The 22704-nt window shown below is 41.1% G+C and overlaps 1 protein-coding gene across 11 annotated transcripts in view; it reads right to left on the bottom strand.

Annotated features, from left to right (window-relative positions):
• The window catches only part of TNS3 (tensin 3), a 332367-nt gene that overhangs the window by 14205 nt on the left and 295458 nt on the right, over positions 1 to 22704 (bottom strand). For all 11 annotated transcript variants that reach the window (XM_067291189.1, XM_067291185.1, XM_067291188.1 and 8 more), the window contains 4 exons: positions 9793 to 9964; positions 6635 to 7278; positions 5872 to 5958; positions 2147 to 2278 (listed from right to left, as the gene is read on the bottom strand). In XM_067291189.1, the coding sequence (XP_067147290.1) occupies positions 2147 to 2278; positions 5872 to 5958; positions 6635 to 7278; positions 9793 to 9964 (1035 nt within the window). The remainder of the gene's footprint in view (positions 1 to 2146; positions 2279 to 5871; positions 5959 to 6634; positions 7279 to 9792; positions 9965 to 22704) is intronic.

The raw sequence follows: 22704 nt of genomic DNA, 5'->3' as shown, positions 1-22704 counted from the left end.
CAGAAGTAACTGACATCTAGACATGCAGAAGTGTCCAAAATGTCCAAGCATGGTCCCAACTATAGATAGGAACAAAATTTGGAAACCAAAGGGTTAGAAATTCTGGTGCACTTGCCAATTAGAAGAACTTGTATCCAGTGTGACAACAAGGGGCTAAAATTATGACAAAATACTCAAATTTCTAATGACAGGACAGAATATTGCTCACAGAAATTTTCCAGATCAAAAGATCTAGTTGCACTAAAGTAATGCTGCCAAGTCTGTCGGTGAATTTGTAACTTTTAAAATGTTTGCAGTCTTATTATAAGCCTTTACTCCTGGAAACAAGTGATTACACGAGACTCTCAGGTTTCTGTAGTTTGCTAGAGCTTTAAAGAAAGTTTATTTCCCTCAAGGCTCTAGGGCAAATCTTTAAACTGTAAGCTGGGAGACAACGTAATGAGGAGATTCAAAGTCCATGGGGCATATAAAAATTCCCTTGAGATTTAGCATTTTTTTAAATACACACACACACGTGTGTGTGTATAATTAAGACAAAATCATTATTTCTCCAAAGGCTTGTTCACAGTGTTTCACATCTGACTATAGACTGGAGCGCTCTCCAAGTAATGAAAGTTAACCCATAGCTATAGGGCAAAGCTGCCTGAACATTCAAACCTCAGCTAAAGACCTGTAAATACTCTCTTTGACTCTGATTTTGTCAGCCACAGCCCAGAGGATGCGTGATATCAAGGGCCAATACAGATGAGCACATTAGCCTGGACAGCAGGAAGTTCTGTGTAAAGCAAATATTGCAAAGCTCACCTTTTCAAACGGCTTACTGTTTGCCCTTATGCTCTCACAACATTCAAAATAAATGAATATAAGGATACGTGAGAAGGAGAAGCCTTGAACAAGAAAACTGTGCATGAGATGAAACAAACTTGTGCTCTCCAGGATGAAACAGAGGGAATTAAAGAAGTTAGTATCACAGAGCAAGAAGTGGATGAATGTTACAGTCCTGAACAACCTTTTCTCTTGCTGTCACCAGTGGCGGCAGCACAACCAACCAATTGGCTCTTAAAGGCTGATGAAGTTTGGATTTCCATGTCTTCCCGGCCTTCGCTGGTTCCAATGAGAAAAAAAGACTAATAAGTGCTCCTACAGCCACTTTCCATTTGCCTCCTTATTGGTGCTATCACCAGCGCACCTTTAATGCCTACTTCAAATAAGACATTACACTGATTCTGCTGATGCTTCTGGACAATAAAAAGAAAGATTAAATGGCAATTTTTTTTATTAGAAATTGTCTCAATATTCCAGGTTAAGTGTACAGAATTTGAAAGTGTTATTGTAATTGAGGCAGACTGCTATCCTTGCCCCAGAGTGAGCAGAGTGATCTTTGAAAAAAAGAACAATGGACAAAATTGCATTTCTACACACACAGCACTATGATGCTTTCCTGTCATCTCAGTTCCTTACCTCACCAGGCAACATATACCAATGGAACATAATAAGCTTTGTCAAAGGAAAATAGTAGCAGTGAAAACCACCCCACCACCCTTGCAGTAGCACAGATGGAGCCATGAACCCTACCGATGCTGCCTCCTGAGTTTCCATACACTGATTAATGCTTTCCATATGCTCTTTTCATTTTTCCTTTCACAGCTAACAAACACAAGTTATACATGGAGGCAATGGAGTTGGGAGATGTCTATCCCATCCTTCTCATTAAATAACTATCATTTTCCCTTAGGGATTTATTTCTAATGTAAAACTGTCTCAAAACAAAACCCTGGTGTCAAAAATATTCAACCTTCCAGCCAAGCGAAAACTTTACACGGTGTTATTTGGATCAAACACAGACTTCTAACTGCTAGTGACAACCCATTACTGAGATGACACTGGTTTTCTATTAGGTTGATAAGGTACAATATATGAAGAGCCACAATGTGTATATATTTACAACCAGTTGTGAAACTATCAAATACCACAAGTTTCTTATCCGGTCACATTCAATAAGATACTGCTGCAAGAAACCAAATGGAGCCCTTGATTGAAACTGCACGTACTGGAAGAGGAGAAGATTCCCCCAGATTACTACACAGTGATAAAGACTTCCCATCACGTGTGCCTGGTTAAATGGTAGGTAGAAGGCATACAGTACCTTTCTTGTTTAACTGCAGCACAGAAGGAGGTGGCGTAGCAACTTTCATTGCTAGCCCGTAGGCTCCCCGGAAAGAATGACTGTCTCGAACAATGAATGACCCAGGCTCCTTGTCCTTGAGAACAGCAATGGCTGCAAAGGATGCAAGGAAAAAGAGAGAAAAACATTTCCAGAGCTACATACACAAAGAAAAGTACAGTTCCAAGTCTATAACTAATAGGATAGTAAGGAAAAGCAGAACATCCTCTCTGTCTCCATTGCTGTAGAACAGACTATAACCAAACATATTTGGGGGACTGGAATGGAAACATCTCACGTGAACCTCACAGATACATATGGCAAGAAAAGCCTCAGGTACCATCCACTAGTGATTTTTAACTGAGAAGAATGTGCAGGTCCCACCAGGATTCCTGCAACCAGTGCTTTCAGTGGCAAACACTGGGCCATTGCTGGTAAACTGCTGCTACCCAGCCAATTAATCAAAATTTATCAAATTAATATTGCCCACTAGTCTGCCAACTGATCATCAGTTGATTTTTACACAGCAGCTTTAGTCCGTGTCTTGGGTCAGTGCCTTCAGGCAGGTAGCGAATGGTACCCAAGAAAATTAATAGCAGGAACTCTTGGGTAAAGCCTTACAATTTTGTCCCAGGGCTTTTCATGTATCCAGAGCACTGTGCAAACATTGGTTAATAATTCACATTGTAGTGCTGAACTAGGTAAATAGCAGCAGTAGTGAAGGCAGAAAAAATAAAACCTGAAGACTTTAGGACTGAGAATTTTGGGGCACTGATATTCATATATAAACTTCCAGGCATCCAGAGGCAGTTTCAGGCTGACAGTGCTGATGTAAGCTTCCAAATGAAATTTTAAGTTCAAGTTCACAGCAGAGTATTACCCCTCCCTTAAAAGGGACAACAACAACCTGACCTCAAAAGCACTTCTAAGGATTATAATTGGCCAACATGGCAAAAGATAAAAAGATTAAATGTTTTTTGTCCTTGTCTTTCTCTCTGATAAGAGTGATGAGATCAAAGCAAATTCAACAAAATGATGGCAGACTGGCAAACACTGCACCTCACTGGAGCACACACATATGCACACACACATACGTCCAGGCAAAGGAAAGGTGTCCCTCTTCCCAGTTCCTCTGGCCCCGCATTTTTGTTTTTAAGCGAAGAGGGAAAGTTGATTCCTGCTGGTATTTCGTCTGCTGGTTCGAAGCATGACAGGGAGCAGAGCTACAATTCCCAGCTGGGCTGGACAACATTGTTTGCTTTTCCTCCACAGTCTCAACAGCAGGAGCACAGCGGTTCTCAGCCACCACTGACTTCCTGCTCCACAAAGCACTCGCACCCTCCCATTTGTTTGAAAGCAAGGGAAGGGATGAAAGCAGTATTTGTCCTCTGAGCGTCCAAGCATTGAAATACCTTTACCTCTGTATACTGTGGTGGCTGCTTGCAGTCTGATCTGCAGTCCCCTCCACCCAGGAGGAATCATTTACAGGGAAACTGCCCCTTACTTTGCAGGAGTCTGCTACCAACTCTGCAACCTGACAGCCCAAATCTGTACCTCTCTTTGAAAAAGGACAAACGGGCCATCTAACAAAGTGTCGATTCATCTTAACCCATCATATAACTTTAGTAAGTTTCATTATCTCTTCCCCCCCCCCCCACTCCTTAAACATTCTGAAAGTACTTTTGGTTGTTTCCAGAATTTCTGATGATCAGCAAGCCTTCAAAGAAACCCCAGCAAAAGCCCAAATCTGACCCTAGAGTCCTTAGCTGTCTGTATACACGGAACAAGGAAGTTGCATATTTTGGGCATGAAGCCACATTTTACAAGGCCTGAGCAATGATTACATCATAAACATATATACAGATATGCACCTGTGATTTTTTTTTTCATGAAAAACAAATAACAACAGAAAATGAGGAAAATACAGACACAATTGTCTGGTAACCTGTTTGAGTGAGTAGAGCAAGTGCATGTACAGTCTGCTCTATTCTTCCGTAAGATGGTGAAGGGAAGAAAACAACTATTTGTACAGCAACCTATCACATACAAAAGGGAGGAGGAGGAATATATAAAATCCTGCAATTCAGCAGAACTTGCATAACATGTCTAAATCTGCAAGGGAGCAGGAATCATTTGTCACACAAGCAGTCCATTAAGTGAAGGGGGAAAACAAACAAACAAACAAACATGTACTCCCTCTCCCCAGCAACAGCATTTAAAGCACTTTGTAAAGAGGGATTTTACTTGGTTGGGTGAAAAAGGCATACTAAAATGTTGGGAAGAATATTCTTCTTTCAAGCAGCAGCATGCTAGGTTTAATCTTCCTTTATGATCTATTCCCCTCTTTGGACTTGCATCAAGTCAGGAAACTTCCTTTGCACATTTAAACCCTTAGTGCTCCCTCTGGGTCGGGGAGTACACAAGGGGAAGACTGGAGTGAAACGACCAGTAAAACACCATCCAAAGATGAATAAATAATCTGTTTTCTATGACCTTCTCTTCCCTTGTGCTCATATTTATCACTACACTATAAGAGGCATCCTCACAGTTTGAGAAACTATGCACTAGACAGACACAGCAATTCATCATTTGCCAATAGCTGAAGGCTATTTTGGTTCCAGTTCAAACTTGACAGGATGAATTCCCTTCGAAACGCAGAACTACGCTTTATGATGTTTCCTTTTCAACAACCACATTTTAAGAGTCCCTGTTTAAAATCTTGTCATAACCCATTAAACACAATCCAGTATAGTTGACTCTTACAATACAGGCACAAGGACTGTCAGACCAATTGTATTTGCAAAGCACCCAGCAAGGTTTATTTATCTGTTAGTGCAGGGACAAAGAGTAAGTGCGTATGTACACATTTCCACATATGTAATAAAAGCTTTCTCAATCTCACTTGATAATACATCTACATACAGATGTATTATATCTGTTTAGCACATCATACAGATGTTATTCTATGGGAGTATTATTTTGTGACCTTTAGAAATAACGTAGCTCACTTGCACCTGACAATGAAACACAGCCTACAGAATGACTAGTAGATACATATGCTTTTATGCTGAGTTCTAGCTAATGAAATACTCTGATATTTAACACCTCTCAACTTATCTACGCAGGAAAATACACATGGCTGAGCTCATGCCAGAGCAGCATGTTTTGTACCCAAAAGGTTTTTGAGACCAGCCTGTTGTTTGGTATTGCTTCATGCATACCTGCCTTTCCAAGACCTGGAGGCCAAAACAGTTCTGCCAGGCAAGCTGCTGAAGACTCAGCATAACATAGGTCTGCATTAATAGAGCATTTTCTGCTTGCCTAATCTCCTTTTTCTTTCAGCATACATTAAAATGACTTCCACTGCTGTGAGGAGGCAACAGACAAACCAGCTTTTTAGTAAATCAAACTTTCTGCAGCTACCCCAGGCAGATTTAAATTATTTTGTGGTTAGTTCGGTAAGGCTAATAATTTGTCTGATTAACATGACTTATTTTTAGGACTACTCAACTGCCCTATATCCTCAAATTCAGTCTTTGGCCAAAATAAGTTAGTAAGGTTGGCTCTTGTCCTTGTAGGGCTAAGACCAAGTTAGGTTTTGCACTTTTTTTAGACATCAGGTAGGCATCAAAGAAGTTTTTAAGAAGGATTCACCAACCAGCCTTTCTGTTAGTGAATACCCCCAAAATATACATCAATTGGTATACCTTGTTCTCTTGAAATATCTGGCTTATACCAAAACTTGGAAGTGTCCTGGACAAATTTTACAGTCACATGTTTATCAGTTGTGTTTTCTGTGAAATAAAAGGGGGAAAAAAAATCAAGAAATATTCTAAATACACATGGCATTTTTTGCTTTTCTTTCCCATTTCCAACCACGTTAATTACTTTATAAACTCACAGTTAAAAGGACAGTCTAGAGAAGCTCTGAACTGTCTTAGAACCAACAAATGTAATACCATATATTGTCTATGACTCTGCAAGCCCTCTTAAAGTTTCATTTTGCCACAGCTATAAAATATAAAAAATCTTCCTACCTTAATAAAACTATATTAACTACAAAGCTTTTCAGTGGGGCTCAATGAATACATACTAGATGACCCCAGCTACATTTTTAACAGTTCTTGACATGAGTCTAGCAAAGATTCAGGAAGAAGTCAGCCTTTATTAAGAGAAGTTCGATTGCACACTGCTTGCTTGTGGCTTGGCAGCTGAGAGGGAGGGTTGCCCTTGGCCGACATCTAGTGAAGTGCAGAAAAATCTTTGCAGTTTTGTCCTCAGAATGGATACATCTAAAGCCAGTGAACTGGCGCCTCTTACTGCAAACATTCAAGTCCTCCCTGCCATTTTCATTCCATTTCTTTTTTTTTTCTTTTTCTTTTCCTCCCCATTTTAAAAATTCCCCAAAATGCTTTTCATAATCCCAGACAAACTCTAATATATTGCACATTTCTCTGATGTAAAACCTACCTGGCAATGGGGAAGTGCTTAAAACTTTTGAGAAATCTGGAAGGACATTTGGGAAGGGGATGCTGATTGTGCTTCCACTGTGGGGGCTAGAGAAGCCACTTGAAGAGGGTGAGATGGAGGCAAAGGAACGGTCTCCTTCAGAGGACCTCTTTTTCTCTGGAAGAGGTGGCTGAGAGTGCAGGTTCCCTCCATGGTGCTGCTGAACCATGCTGTTCTGACCATTGTGTCCAGAGGCTGCTGTAAGAAAGTTGTACGGCAAAAAGCCGTTGTCCTCTGCACTTGCCACTGACAAGCTCACGGCTTTAGGAGAGAGGCTAGTGTTGGCCCTGAAAGTAGCTTGCTTCTCCTCTCGGGGGGAGCTGCTGCCCACGTTGCTCCCACCGTAGTTGAGGTAGGCCTGGGCGCTGCTGTTGACAGCAGGCTCTTGCTGCTGCTCTGCTGGTGAATTCTCCCGGCTGCTCAGGGTGACCGCTTGCAGTCCTGGGGTTTGGAAATGAGACAAGAGAGAACCATCTTGCACAGGGTTTGAAAATTTGGAAGGCACAAGGTAACTTCCTGCTGGCCTGCTGTTTCCCATTGAAAGTTGGAGTGCCGGGGAAGATTTAGGGCTGCTTTCAAGCCAAGGACAATCTGTTGCAGAAGAGCTGTCAAAAAACCCAAAAATCAAACACAGAAATAAAACAACAGCCAAATCATTTCCTTAAAATGTCAGTGTATAACCCATACTGCAATCATCACTGAAGGCAGTAAGTCACCTTACTCAAGCCAGTACCTTTGGGTGGCATTTGACAACATGCGGGATTTGGTGATGTAGCTGGCTGAAGAAATTCCTGCCCCACTGTGACCACCCATGCTGCAATGGAGCTCATCCCTTTCTGCCTCATCTGCCCCTCCACCCAGCCATGCTCACACCAGTGGTTCTGAGTTTGCACTGTAAAGCAGACCATCACATTGATCACAGTTAAAAACACTCTTCCTCCCTCCCTTTTTGGAGGTATTTTAATATGAATCAATTCAGTGATTCTGCTCACAGCACTGCCCCATAGGCAGTGGTCCTGGAGATCTATATCCATAGTGAGCTGCAGGGCTGGCTGGAAAGGAGCAGTGGGAGGCCCACCCAAGAATTTCTTGAGCCCAGGTTGCCATCAAAGGCAGAGGTTTACGGAGTAATACCGACACTGCCACAGCATTTCTTACATGCAGAATCTCATTGTGATCATTTTGAAAGAAAACAAACTGAGTAATAGGCTGAGGAGGGAACTGTGCACCATCATACAATAAATAAGTAATTATGGTAAGAACACAGTCCAAAAGACCCAACTCTTAGGCCAGGTCCCTTTCTAATATAATTTACATTAAAAAAGGAAGGGAGGCAGGTCCAGTGGTTAATTTATGTACATGGGAGAAAAACAAAACACAAGGCGATAGATGCTTCCAGAAACACTGACTTTTCCAAGCCTCTTTTTGACTGACAGAATTAAACACTGCAACAGCAGGCATCAGATTTTTCAGTTGGTTAACAGTTCCACCTGCCCAAATGCACAATAAATATCCTTCTAACCAAGACGTGCTAAGCTTCTGACCAAATCAGCTCCTTCCTTCTGAAAGAGAAATGCCCTTAGATCATGGCTGGAAAACATTACCAGCAGGATCTGATGTAGGGAGGAGAAGGGGTTATGAAGAGAGATTGTGAGATTTCTGTAATGTGAGACCCATTGTGGGATACAAAGGGAAAGAGCTGACTTGAGAGAGAAAAAAATAGAAAGAAAAGATTTATAATTCAAAGGGAACTGTGGAAATGGATATCAGTAGATTTGAACATATCAAAGTAGAAGGACCATAAAAATGGAAGGGAAGCACAGAGAAGAAAATATCATTCGGGGGGAAAAAAAAAAGCAGCTGCAGCTATCTGCTAGATGAAATGAAAAACAACAGGAAAAAAAAGTATTTAGCAAGAAGGAAACAAATCTTTCAAGAGAAAGTTTAAAGTAGGAATGTAAACTTGATAATTACTGCATTGTTGGATGCTGAGCTCTTAACTCTATCCATTTATAATGAAATGTTGTATACAGGTCCGCCTCAGAAAATACTCCTAATATATTTTGTTTAGGGGATTGTGATTCACATTCATAATCACAAAATAACAACATCTTTTACAGTCCAAGCACTTACAGAAAATGAAACCAGTTAGATGGGAAAAGAAATGGGAAGAGGAATCGACATTGTTTGTTTAGGTCCTTACTGAGAGTTTGACACATCAACTAACAAGATTCCTTCCAAACACTTACTTTGAAAAAGCAGCCAATTGTCGATGAATAATGATGGGATAATTAGACATAAAGGAATGCTGGAGAGGGGATCTGCCCTTGCAGGAGGAAACCCAGTGACCAGCTGTAATCATCAACCTCATCTGTTCCCCTAGGAAAACCTTTACTGAATAGGTAAATAATAATAGGGAATAGCTAATGACTAGTACCACTGACTGCCATGCTCTTCTGAATCTTCTAATAGTTACCTGGGATCCCCTGTCTGTTTGCTGTGTTTCCTGCTCTCCTCTTAAACTCAAATTGTAAGATTCTTGTGACAAGGGGTATTCTGTAAATTTATACTTTTCAAGCTCTGGTTCAGAGCCCTACATGTTTATGGCAATACAAACAGGAAATAATAAAATCTCTCAGCTTGTTGGGCAGGTGAAGGGAAGCCAGCTGTTCACCACCAGGAACAAATCCCCTGATATTTCACTGACTATAAACGCATTTACTACAATGAGCAGAGTGCTCCCTCTCTCTAAAATACATACTTAGATTTCTTATGAAACAACTTATTTCCATGTGAAATTTCACAAGATACTTTTCAGTAAAGCATTAAAGAAGCTGGTTAAGCACTCAGGAAAATATGTATGAGCCTGTACCTTAACTATGAACTCCTGTTTAATTTTGTGTCCCCATTTATTTTCAAAGCTCAAAATGTTTCTCAGATATATAACTGATATTTGTGTATGCGGCAACTTCCAGCTGGTGGGCAACATCATCATCAAGTGTCACAACCAAAGTCAAAGCCCTTGACCAAACGCTCTGCAATGAAGATGCAAGCATAACATCTCAGCTGGAAATGAGAGTTATGAGAACTAAACAATAGGCAGGAGAATCAGTTCCTACCTTTCTCCCCCTGGGACAGAACTGTTACTTGAAACAGTACACGAAGATGCAAAAGCGCGCTGAAAGGCGGGATCCGGCTGCATGTTGGCCCTCAGCAAAGCAGGGTTAGTGCCCATGGTGCTGTCAGACATCACAATAGAGTGGTTAAGGGCTTCTGTGTAACCTCGCGATTCTGCAGCAAAGGAAATGAAATAAAAGACACATTAAAAAATTCACATTTTTACAGAATGACCTGTTCTCCTTCTCTTAGTAGGAGTATACAGAAGAATGTTTCCATTTTTGAGCAGTTACAATTTATTTCACAACATTACATTGACTGCTGAAAATATCCACAGGAGAACAAACAGCAGAAGGGATCAAGATTACAAAATTGCACCAAACCATTTGATCAGTTCTCCAGGGTGTGTTCTCTAGCCTGAAAGATGGGAACAGACAAGTCTATTTAAAATTCTTCTGCATTCCTCAGTCCACAGTGTAAGACAGATATGTCTAATCAAGTTTCATACATAACCGTACACATAAAAAGATCTCCTATTCAGGCAGTATGCACGTAAATACCAAAGTGATAGGAAACTGAAATGTTAATTGTTTCTCTTGGTATAGCTGTAGAATCCTGCTCATGTAAGGACAGAACTGGGTTTCAAAGGCAGCTGATGAGGACAGAAAAAATATGGGTTTAGTTACCAGCACAGCCATGCAGATTTCAAGTGTCCTTTGTTCACATCATGCAGACAAATAAATAAATAAACAACAGCTCGTAAACAGCTTTGGTGCAACTGGTTGCTAAATTGATTTAAGTCCAAACTATGTGCAATTTAATTATAGTGGCCATAGATACTATGGGAAATCATTAAAATGGGATGTACTTGGATGAGGAATAATGTGGATGCAATTATTAAAGAGCTTGATAATAGAACAGTTTACTCCCTTTCTTTATAGTCCCATTGTTATGACTAGCCAAGCTCAAATGTGGATTCGATTTAATTATGGCTATTTTAGACTAGTACAGTCTAAAGCAATACAAAAACTGTCCAGATAAACCCAGGTTTAACTGCACAATTTTCTACCATAGACAAGGCCATGCACTATAATCTTGCAAATGCTTAAGCATCTGAATAGCTTCATACACATGAATAGTTCCATTGACCTAAACTCTTGCAAGACGGGAACCTAAATAAGGAGATTACAGATGAAACAGCATCTAATTACTGTCTCTTGAATGGAGAAAGGGAAAAAAAAACCACAAGAGAGCTAGGGAACAACTCCAGCTCTGGAAAAAGTTAAGGTGATTTTAACACATATTTTCCATAAGGAAGCCTTTTTAATGCTGTAAAAAGGAGAAAGGTTCTCACTATTTCTGTGAGCTCCACTGAAACAAGTCTAAATTAATCTTTCTTTCCCTTCAATTCATGGCAGAACCTGGCCTGAATGGAGAGGGTGTGAGGTACTTAAAAGAAATGCCTGAGATAAGAAAATCTGCAAATCAGTGCTCTGACTGAAGACTATTTGAATTCCTCACATAGCACACATACCGTATAGAGAAACCATTTAACAGGATGAAGAAAGTATTAGAAAGCTAACAAGCTTTTAAAATATCCATCATTTTATTTTAATCATACCCATACTAGCCTTTAAAGCAAACGCTAAGGAAATACTGCAGAAGCGTGCATGGTGGGGAAGAGCTAGCAAAGTCTGAATCGATATCCATCTAACAGAGCAGATGTATTACAGTCATGCTCATACTGGTGCAAACACAGAACACAGCTGCCTGTATCAACCCATGATTTAGGCCACACTCCTACTGAAATCAGTGGTGCTTGTTTACCCAAGAATTTTAAGATCGATGTTAAAGCCTTCAGCAATGATTTCAAAATACGGTAAAGTAATAATACTTTAGTATTATAGTAAAGTAATAATACATTATCTTAATTATTATCTGAGAAAAAGCTGATCAGTTGAAGGCGGTTTGCTCAAATATTGCATGTCTGATGACCACTAGAGCCACCCAAAGAATGTAACTTTCCCTAGGCTAAAAGCAGATAGATCTACTGAGTGCAGCATCTGTAAGACAAAATATCTTAAGAGTTATAGTCTCATCTCTGCACAAGAACCTGTGGATGCCTCCCAATTATACTGCAGCCTGGGATGCTGCTGCTGCTGCTCTATGGGTGAGGCTAATGCATTCCTTACAGGCATGGGAATAATGATGGAAGGTGTAACCCCACATGATCGTTCATTTACGTGCTTCTGCCCCCCCCCCCCCGTTCCCTTGATATAAGACTACGTAAGGGAGTCACTGGGATCCAGTTACACAGAAGCTGGGGGGAGAAAGGGGAGGGGAATTCCTCCTGAAATAATTTAAAAGCTTGTCCCACTCTTATGCAATCTCAGCTATGCGCATAAGAGCTAATCTAAAGCATTTTTACATAACAAAGACCTCTCCCTCCCCCTCAAACTAATAACAGCCCTTGTTCAAAGACATGAACCAAGACTTGCTTCTCCCCTGTTGTAGGCCTTGGATTGTTTTTGTTATCTTTACAACACTGAACATCACGTGAAAGAAGGACCGCTGTCATGCCAATAGAAGCAGCATTTCTTTTTATACTCAATTTTCACAGGTGTAAGAGATTAAAATAAGAGTGAAAGGCTGCAGGGAGCAAGGCTTGTAATCTGCAGAAAGAATGCAAACTCTATACAACTATTCCCAGGCCAGAAACAAGTGCATCTGAAAGGCACTTCCCATGAAAGCAGCTTTGTTTATATTTCAATTAAAAACAAGCTTGCTGAATATTTCAGCTATGTCCTCTCTATTGTCTGATACAGAGTCCACACTTGCCATGTCAGCTTTTAACCCTTTATCTCATGGAATCATAAGTCTGTGCAATCTTATATCTTCTAGGAGATTTTTGAATGCATAGTGGGACTCCCAGGGTATTTGTTTGCTGCAAAGCACTAGCACTTCTAGCTGCAGACATCTGCTAAGTCTATGCCTTGGTCCTATCTGCAAGAAGGTGACAGAACCAGCATCTTCCAACCTGCTTTCCAAGAGCTTGAAAACTCCCATTGAGATCCTCAGTTATTCCTTTCGGGGAAAGGGAGCTCTAAGTCACTGTTCAGCTCCCCCAAACCTCAGCTGGCCTCCCCCACACTCTCTAAGGGTAACCTAAAAGCTGAATGGACACCGAAAAGCATACCATACTAAAACAAGCCATACTAAAACAAGCCAAAATAACTGGACTATGAGCAGTTTTAAAGTGCAACAGAAGGATAAGAAACTTCCTGTGATACTTCCAAATTTGGCAGTCATTTCTATTTCTTGATTCATCCTTTGACGGCTTGCTTCAGCAATGACATAAAAATACAGCCTAATGAAAGGCTGACAAGAAGTCACATCAGATATATCTCCAAAATATTCCCCATCTCAATAGCCTCATTTAGACTGCACATGGAAACGGGTTCCTCAGCTTTCATCTTTCACTTTTCATATTCAAGCTGACAAATCCATTCCTTTAGACAGATTTCCTGACAAACTCATCCACAAAGACAGAACTGAGAACACTAAAGAGTGTAACAGAAGAGTTACACTGGATTTTCTCTGTCCCTTGTAAAAGTAATTTTTTTTTTTGGAAGCTTGCATTTCACTAAGAGTAACAACAACAACTTTTCCTCCCCAGCAAAAAGGCCACATTCTATGAATCTGGTATTTGTTGTTCTCCCAGGGCTCCTCCTGTTACCAGACACGCATTCGCAAGACCTTCCTCTTCCCTTTGAAACATGTCTGGGAAAAGAGCACAATACGCCCCAGTGTTTAGCACAAACTCCATGTCACTTTGCAGCTTGCCACCCAGCTGGCTCCAGCTCCCAACTGGCACTGCCAAAGTGAACTCTGCAATGCTGAGCTGAACCACTACCATATGGAGATGGGCAGAGAGCGAGGAGCTACGGGGGTGATAGGCTTCACTCTCTCTTCCCCACACCTGGGCAACTGGAAGAGTTTCTATGACAAGAATCCCTGCTGGGACAACTGTATTTTTTCCAGGAAACAACAGGTTAGAAGATGGCCACTTCCCATTTCCGAGATTCATTTTGATTTCTTATTAAGCAAGTTACTCCACCACCCACCTGAATTTCTTGCGGAAAATTTAGGCTCAGGTCAGAGCTGAGGCATGATATGTACAAGGAAATGTAGAGCAAGGATCCAAAAATGGAAGACTATGCTAGCCTTTAGTATTAAACATCAGAACAAATTATCTAAAGACACAGTGAATGCTCCATGGCTTGAAGTGTATCAGTAAGGCAAAACATACAGGATAATAAACTTAGGTACATTTTATGAAAGAAGCTTGTTTAGAAAAGTTTCTTTTTGAATCTTAGAATCTACGAAAAGAAAAAGAAGAGAGACCTTTATCAGGGAAAACCAAAAAAGAGGAATTGTAAGGAAGTTTTGGTGTACCAAAGGGAAGAAAATCGGGCATTCAGGCAATCTACCTGTAGTAAGTTCCCTTTTAGATCAAGGCCCAATGCCCAAAGTCATGCAGAAGAACGGAGAAAAAGAACAATCAATGAAAGCAAAACCACCAAAGTGTAAAGTACACAGGTAGAGATACACAATAGGCCCAATTTTAGCTCTTCTAAGATCTCACATATTTTGCTAATGTTTCAGTGAAGGATTTCCCTTGTTAAGAGAAAGAGTATTTGCAAAATTACAGTTTCAAAGAAGAAACTGGATCAAGAAAGAATTTCAGGGGAGGACAGGTACTGATGCAAAGTTCAGAGACAGCAAACTGGACTGAAGTGAAAAGGAGTGCACAATTGTAACCACACAGTTTGAGTATGGGGTAGCAGAGGCTCATGTTACTATGGAAAGCCAGAAACCCTGGAAACGGTAAATTCATGACAAAAGGATTTCATTCCCCAGAAAAAGTGTTCCTCCAAGGGCTGACAGAGTGCTAAGAACAGAACTGGCAAGCCTTCCTTTCTGGGAAGCTCTACAAAGCTCCCAGGGAAGACCAAAATTAAAAACCCTGCATACGGAAATAAGAGATAGCAAGATGGCCCACTTAAACCCATTTACAAGCTAACACCTTTCCAAATCTGTTAAGATTGTAAGGTTCTGCAGCAGGAGCCATCTTCTCTTTCACTGCCTATTTTTCTGCTCTTCCAAACGCTAAGCTGTCAAAATTAATAAAATAGACCGAGGTAATGCTGAAACTCTCTCTTGCGTTCAACTGGTCTGCAAACTATTGACTTTACTGGAACTTTGCTGATTTATGCTTATTATATTCTGCTTTCAATTTCACAACAATAAAGTGAACCACATTAATTCTTTGCATAAAAACTATCAACTCTGGACCCATTGTTCTTTCCTTTGCACTGAACATGTTATGATTTCGGTGACAAACACATGAAATGTGACCAACTGGCCTCAATGAAAGATGCTTAAGATCTTGCCTTTTACAATTTCAACTGCCAGAGAATAGCTTTATTATCTCTTTTGCACAGCATACACTATCCTTTCCAACATAAGTTGTTCCACCTTTCATCCAGGACTCAATGCTGTTGCCAGCCAACTTCCATAATTATTCTCAAGTGTTTCAAACATGTCTAAGAGCCTTGAGAACAATGGCCAATTTACTGTATTACTATTTCTTTTGTTTGAGAAGAGTTAAACACAAGTAAGCTGAAGCAAGCCATTCACATTGAAAGCAAAAACCCTAACAAGCCCAAGCAGCAACAAAGCACCTTCCTGTTCATTGTCCTCAAAAATTTAGTTAATTGCTTTATGCTCTCTGCATTTTTGACAAAATAGATTTGGGGTTTTTAAATGCTTTAGAAAACAGGTATCTGTTAAGATGCTTTCCACATAAGAACCTGTAGACTGAGATAATTTCTGTCGTCGTTAACTTACTTTTTCCCTCCAGCTCCCCAAAAACCTCAAGCAAAGAAACACTGAATTTTCATGCAAATCTGTAAATTTCCAAAAGTAGATTTTAAAAATGAACCAGATTATATACTATAAAAGTAGTCCCTTTGGATATGACAACAGAACCCCAATTTTTCCCAGTATTTCTTCAACTCTATAGTTTAAATGATGTATAAAAAATAAATAATCTAAAAATATTAACAGTTTTTATCTTCTTTTCTCATTTTCACTTTTCACTTCATCTTAGACTTCAAAACCAAAGGAATATCAAGCAGAATATAAAGACCTTGTTTTGCTTAGATGAACTTCCCTTCCCCCAACTGAATATTACTAATTCACAAGAAATCTGGAAATCGACATTTTTAATTTTTTTTAAGAAAATCTAAGAACTTAAAACAAGGGGTAATGTCTATGGCAATGCTTCTGCTTCACTGAACCACACTGATAACTGGAAACATGATAATATTAAGCTCATCTTTAAGAATGGCAATAAGGAGGATACAGGAACTGTAGGCTGGTCAGCCTCACCCCAATGCCTGGGAAGACCATGAAGAACAAGAAGGTGATGAAGAATGGATTTAACAAGGGCAAATCACACTTGATCAAACAATTGCTTCTACGATGAAATGAGTGGCCACTTATACGAGGTGAGTGCAATGATGTTGTACACCTTGACCTTAAAAAGGGCTTTTAATGGTGCCTCCCACAGCTTTCTCACTCAGAAGCTGAGGAATCACGGCCTAGAAAAATGGGCTGAAAATTGGCTGGATTGCTGGGCTCAAAGGATTATAACTAATGACCTGACGTCCAGTTTCTGGACAGTAAGAAGCAGAGTACCCCAGTGTTTGGTAACAGGCCCTAAATTGTTCAGTATCTGCATGAATGACCTGGATGAGGAGGCAATGCACTGTCAGCAAATTTGTGGATGATACTAAATTAGGGGGGTGGTTCCCACACTGAATTGTAAGAGGAGCCTTGATGAACTTGAGGACTGGACTAACAGAAATCTCATCAAGTTCAACATGAGATACAAATCTTTGCACCTGGGGCAGAACGATGTCTTGCTACAGTATAGGCTGGGAGCCAACTGCTGAGAAGCAGCCCTGCTGAAAAGGATCTGGTGGTTACAATACATATCAAGCTGAATGACAGTCATCAGTTTGCTCTCATCACAAATAAGGTATACTGCATACCAGGCTACATCAAGAGGAGCATGGCTAGCAGACCAAAGGAAATTATTACCCCTCTGTACTAGGTCTGGTGAAGCTGCACTGGGAATATTATGTCCAGTTTTGGGCCCACAGTTCAAGAAGAACATGAGAAACTGGAGATGGTCCAGTGGAAGATTACCAAGGCCTACAGCACATGGCCTACAAGGAGAGGATGAGAGAGCTGGGCTTGTCTAGTCTGGAGAAGAAGCAACTAAGAGGGGAATCTAAAAGCAGCCTACAACTACTAGAAGAGGGAGTTAGAAGATGACAGCCAAACTCTTCTCAGTAGTGACAGATGATATAAAAAGGGTAACAGCCCTTCAGGCTTGTAAGTGCACACTGGACATCAGAAAAAACTTGTCACTAAGGGGTAGTTCAGCTCTGAATGAGGTTAACCAGAGAGGTGGTGGAACCTCCATCAGTAGGGTTTTTCATGACTCAGACAAAGCCAGATCCAGTAGTTCTGTTTTGAGCAACAGGTTGGACTACAGATCCCCCCAGAGGCCCCTTCCAACCAGCATTTCTATCTTTCTATCATAACACTAATTTCTTTGCTGTGCAGAAAAGTCTAATGCGCTATCAGAGCAGAGGATATGTTGTAAAGGAATAAAGTAGTGATTTGCTTGTTTGTTTTTGGTATGGATGGAACAGGGACAGTTCTCTTTTGCCCCGGAATCTGCTTGCTTTTATGCATTTCCATAAACCCTTCTTCACAGCTGCCTACTTTCTTTCATAGGGAGAACATGTCACAAGCCTAAAACGCTCATCATCCCTGGGGCAGTTGTTTTTAAAGTATCTTTCCCCCACTTTTCAAAAAGCAACCACTAGCAATCAGATTCCAATTCCTACATAAAAGATTAAAAACATAATAAAGCAGGGTTTTTTTTTCCCTTTTCCAAACCATCATTCATGCCTGTGAAAGAAAAGACAAAGCTACTACTGTTTGGAGATTCTGTTCAACCCTGTTTGAGTGGATCAACTCCCTTTTGTAAGCAACCAAGCCAAGCGGGACGAACCTGGAGAACGAGCAAAGCAATGAAGGTGATGGCACTAGTATCCACACACTAACCTCTCCATACTAGGAGGGCCTGCTTTGGATGCCTCATTAAACAGTACTGACAAGGAACTCAGTAGAACATCTGTTGTGTGCTTGGCTCTTACAGAAAACACAGCAATGGTGGCTAGCAATCTGGGAAATAAAACTGCAAATCTGGAGAGACAGTAAAGAATCTCCCCAACAGAGACATGTCTTTGGTGGAATAAATAAGATGTTCAGCAGTTAGTCTGAACCCAAACTGCTAGTAATTAAAGATAAGTTACCCTGCTGTTTTGAAGGCTTCTAACTTCATGCAATTATTTATCATGTGTGTTTAGAAGTGCTCACTGTGTTTTGGGAGCCTTCCAACTGTATTTAAAGACAGAAAATCCATTCTTGCCTTATGCCTAAAGAGTGCTGTAAATCACACACACTGCCCCTTGAGGAAATATCCTTGGCAAAGTGGCCCTCCCCAGCAGGCAGAAGGTGAGCAAGGCTGGCTTAACGCCACCTCCACAGGAGACTCTGGCCTGGGAAGACTCAGTACACAAGTGGGTGCACACTGGGACATTCCTACGGCCCAGCAATTTCAAGCTCCCAGGATGGTCCACAGAGGCTCCAGCCAGAAACAAACAAATGCAGCCTCTGAAGCTGTGCCAGGGGTCTGCTTATCTCCAGGCAACCTCTGCATCAGGGAATTAATTGCACTTACCCTCAGCCTCTATCTGCACAGGGATGAATAATATCAAAAGGATGATTTACCAGACCCCACTTTCCCCACCATGTGCCCACCCACAGTCCCTGCCCTGAAGATCTTACAATACAGCTTTTCTAACAAACATCCGACTGACAGACAATAAACTACCCTTATCCTGTTTAACTTTGAAGTCACAATTTAGACACACCATTATCATAGATTCATTCAAAAATGTCAAATATATAAGTAAGTCATATTTGCTGAATGGAACTTGGAATTCATCATCTTTAAAGCAGTAGGAGCCATATCACACTTTTCTGAAGTAGTTTTATGCTTATTTCAGTTTTATTTCCCCAAATAGTACCAGAAAAAAAGAACCTTCCCCAGAGGCTGAAGCAATCTGTCACACATGTCTTCTCATGTATTTTAAAAGATCTTGCAAATGCTGTGCTATTGACTTTAAGCACAGCTTTGCTGTCTTAGGAATGCAAGTCAGCTGTTAAGGCATCTCCTCCAGTCATCCAGGTCACATGCAGACATCAGACGTGGTGTTTATTAAACCACCCTTCTTTAGAAGAGAGCCACTAATACAGCTGTCAGTCCATAATGCATAAACAAGAGCACTAGTACTGTTCTTTTAAGTAAAAGCAGATCATTCCTATTTGAGCAGTGATGAACAAAAACAAATCCAACAAAACAAATAGAATATAATTATTAACATGCCTGCACTAGATGTTCACAGCAAAATAGTTAAGTACCATTAGAGATAGCCAATTCCATTCTTATCCTGGCTTATCTCATACTGAAATTTCAGATATTCACATTAGCTCATACAACAATTCTCATCAAAGTGTAAAGTTAAACTGCAATACTTTTAGGGAAAAAAGTTTAAGAATGGGACATGTACTGTTATCTTCAAAATGAAAAATTGTAATTTTTCAGACAGAATGCTCTCAAAGACTCAGCAGACTTCAAGAAAGGGGAAAGAGGAAAATGTCTGCCCTGTGCTTCAAACTTCATTAGTTACTGAAATTGCTTGAGACATGGGAGATGCAGGTCTGGATCATCTCTGCTAAAATGAAAAGAAATTCAACTCTTTATGTCTACTGAGACCCACTGCAAAGACAATGCAAAGGGAGGACAAAAGCAGAGCAAGTACACTGAGCAAAGGAGGGACTGAGCTCGGGAGTGACCTGCCATCCCAGAAGATGAGAACCAAGGCTCATGAGCGACATCTTCAACTTCACAGTATGATCCTATCTACTCTTCCTGGGGTGGAAAGAGGGATAGCGACCTAAAGCTGGGAACAGTGACTGGGAGTTTGAACTCCCCTTTTCCTCTCTCAATCCAGTTCCCAGGTGCCTGCAGCAGCCCAGAGAGACCCAAGGATGCAGTTTTTGATGTCCAAGGAGTATGTACTTTGTCTGAAGAGTGGAAGCAACCAAACTGACATTTGGACCTTATGCCAAATGTCACACTATGGCCCTGCCCCTCTGCTGGAGCCTGTCAGAGAAATTCTGCCCAAATGTGACTCCATTCAACCTGTTCACTTTAATGGGATCACTTGCTTGTAATAAATGGCTGAACACAGCTCACTGCAGTCTGAATGCCAAAAATGAGGGCTGTTTTTTAGTTCTGGAGTAGGATACCTAAACCATTTTCATTTTAGAAGTTAGAAACCCAAAAAAGAAGAACTGATTTTCAGAACCTGCTTTTAAAAATATGGAATTGAAACTGCTAAGAACAAATTCAGTTAATTTTTAGTGTTGTTTGAAGTTGTGTAACATAAGAATGAAAGGTGAAGCTATTAGGTGTTTTCTTGATCCAATTCTAAGAATACATGATTCAGTAACTCTCCTCTTTGTGGGTTTACACTGGGTGGATCCCTCCAGTCCTTACACAAGCATCTGCTGCTACTGACTGAATGGAAAATTTGTTTGTATTAAGGCCATAAGAATCAGGCCCTTTAAATTATCCTGGTACATCCTGCACAAAACATCATGTAACAGCTGCCTGTTCTAAGACTGTATTTTATTTTGATGAAAAATTCAGATCTAGAGTATGAAATAAAGGACATTTAACATGTGACTGAGTACTGCCTGAATTTACATGCAACTCTGAGTACTGCCTGAATTATCCTGCCAAGGCTAGTGGTACAATACACTGTTCTTCTCATTAAGCAAGAAGGCAGAAAAAGTAAGTGATATTCCTTATTCAGAAAAGACTTGTAGCATTTACAAAATCAGTTCATTTTTCATGCCTTTGAAAGGAAATTTAAAGCTGCTGTAACCTTGCTAGGAACCCCTCGGGGGAAGAATAAGAATCAGTCTGGAAAAAGTTTTTGGATGGAGTCAGCAATTATGTGTGTTCCAGGCAGTCCCCATTTCTTCTGCTTCCAAAAAAAAGAAAAAGTCTCCCCCAAAGAAAAAAGGCTGCACAAAGCTCATGTGCCCTGCCTGGTGCCCTCTGCCACTCCATTAATGACCACAGCTCAAAACAGCCAAATCTTTGTCTGTAAAGCTTCACAACCTCTCTGCAGACTCCAAATACTGCCACATAACCACACAAGGCATAATTCTTTCCCGTTTTTCTTCTTCACAGCTTGCTACCAGCACGTAAGTATACAGCATGCACTAGCCCAGTACAACCTGCACAAGCAACCTCTGGAAGCCCGTACAGCATACTGCACTGTTGCAGAGCTCTACCACTGAATTGCCAAAGTGTGTGTGTTTTGTTTTGTTTTTAAAACCCTTCTCTTCCCCCCACTGCACACACACGCAGACAGACGTGCACCGCAGCGTAGATCACATTTCACTGCCTCCTGCGCCAAGCTAGGAACACAGCCAATGAAACAGAGAAGCCCCACAAAGCGAATTTTCGGACCGAGGAAAACTCAGAAGAAAGAGGGAGAGCAGGAAACCGAGAACCTACCTATGGACGCCGTCATGACAGAAATTCTCTCATGGAGTACGGGCTGTGCAAAAACTTTATTCGAGACAGAAAAAAAATGAGCTTCCTTCTATTGAGCCAATCACATTGCATTCTTTCTGCCACTTAAAAGAGCACTGCAGCCAAGCTAGCTGCTCCACTGCGGAGGGGCTGCAGAAAAGCTATTTCCCACATTAGCTAGCAGTACCATTGGCTTTCCCCAGCGTATTAAAACTTCATTGCAAAGAAGATTGCAATGCCTGCACTGAACGAAAACCAGGCTCTGTCTCTAAATAAAGTCATTCAGCTGAAGAGAGTAAGAGCCCACTCCCTCCAGATGGAAAATAATCCACCAATTGTTCAGGTCCACTTTGCTGTTTGCTGCTCCAGCCAGACTGCCCATTCAGTGCATTCATGCTCTGGTGACTTCACCTCATTTGAATTTGATTTTTTTTTTCTTTTTTTCTCTTTCCTCCAGAAATCTCCCCTCTCCCCTCCGCCGGCTCTTGCACTTGCTCTCGCTCACACACGGGTGTGCGCATGGCTCCACTCCTTGGCTTCCCCATCCGTTTTCTGCAGTCAGCATCAGCACGGTGGCCCAGGGACCACAATGACCTCATGGGGATTAAATGCTCCGTGTCCCTTTCTTTGCTGACCCCTGCTACAGAAACCATAACTTTTTTTTTTCCTCTTTATTAAGCTGACCCCCAGCTCCCCATACCACTTCACTTGACAGCACAGCTTTGGTTCTTTCAGAGAGGTGCAGGACATTAAATTTGGTTCCTATGACTGCTTTTTAATGCGGACCAAAGCCCAGCTGTTCTACAATACCAAACTGACTCTACACTCACCGATAAATTTAGCATCGAGAGCTCTGAATAAAGTTTGACTCACTTCCCAGGATTTCTTTGACAAAACACCACATGCAGCCATGGCGCGTTGCGTTCACTGCTGCCCTATCATTGTTCAGAGGGGTTTTTATTTACAGGCCAGGAAGATGAGTGGAAGCAGTGCAGCGCCGCAATGGGCAGCACACTTCCTCCTCGGATTGTTCCTCAGCGGCCCAGGGCACCGGATTTTCTCAAAGGATGGCTATAGGAAATGACTTGATACGGAC

The sequence above is a fragment of the Apteryx mantelli genome, chromosome 2 (genome assembly GCF_036417845.1).
Source record: "Apteryx mantelli isolate bAptMan1 chromosome 2, bAptMan1.hap1, whole genome shotgun sequence".
In the NCBI taxonomy this organism is placed as follows: domain Eukaryota; kingdom Metazoa; phylum Chordata; class Aves; order Apterygiformes; family Apterygidae; genus Apteryx; species Apteryx mantelli.
Note: the sequence above shows the minus strand (reverse complement) of the source record. Positions and strands in the feature narration are given on the sequence as shown.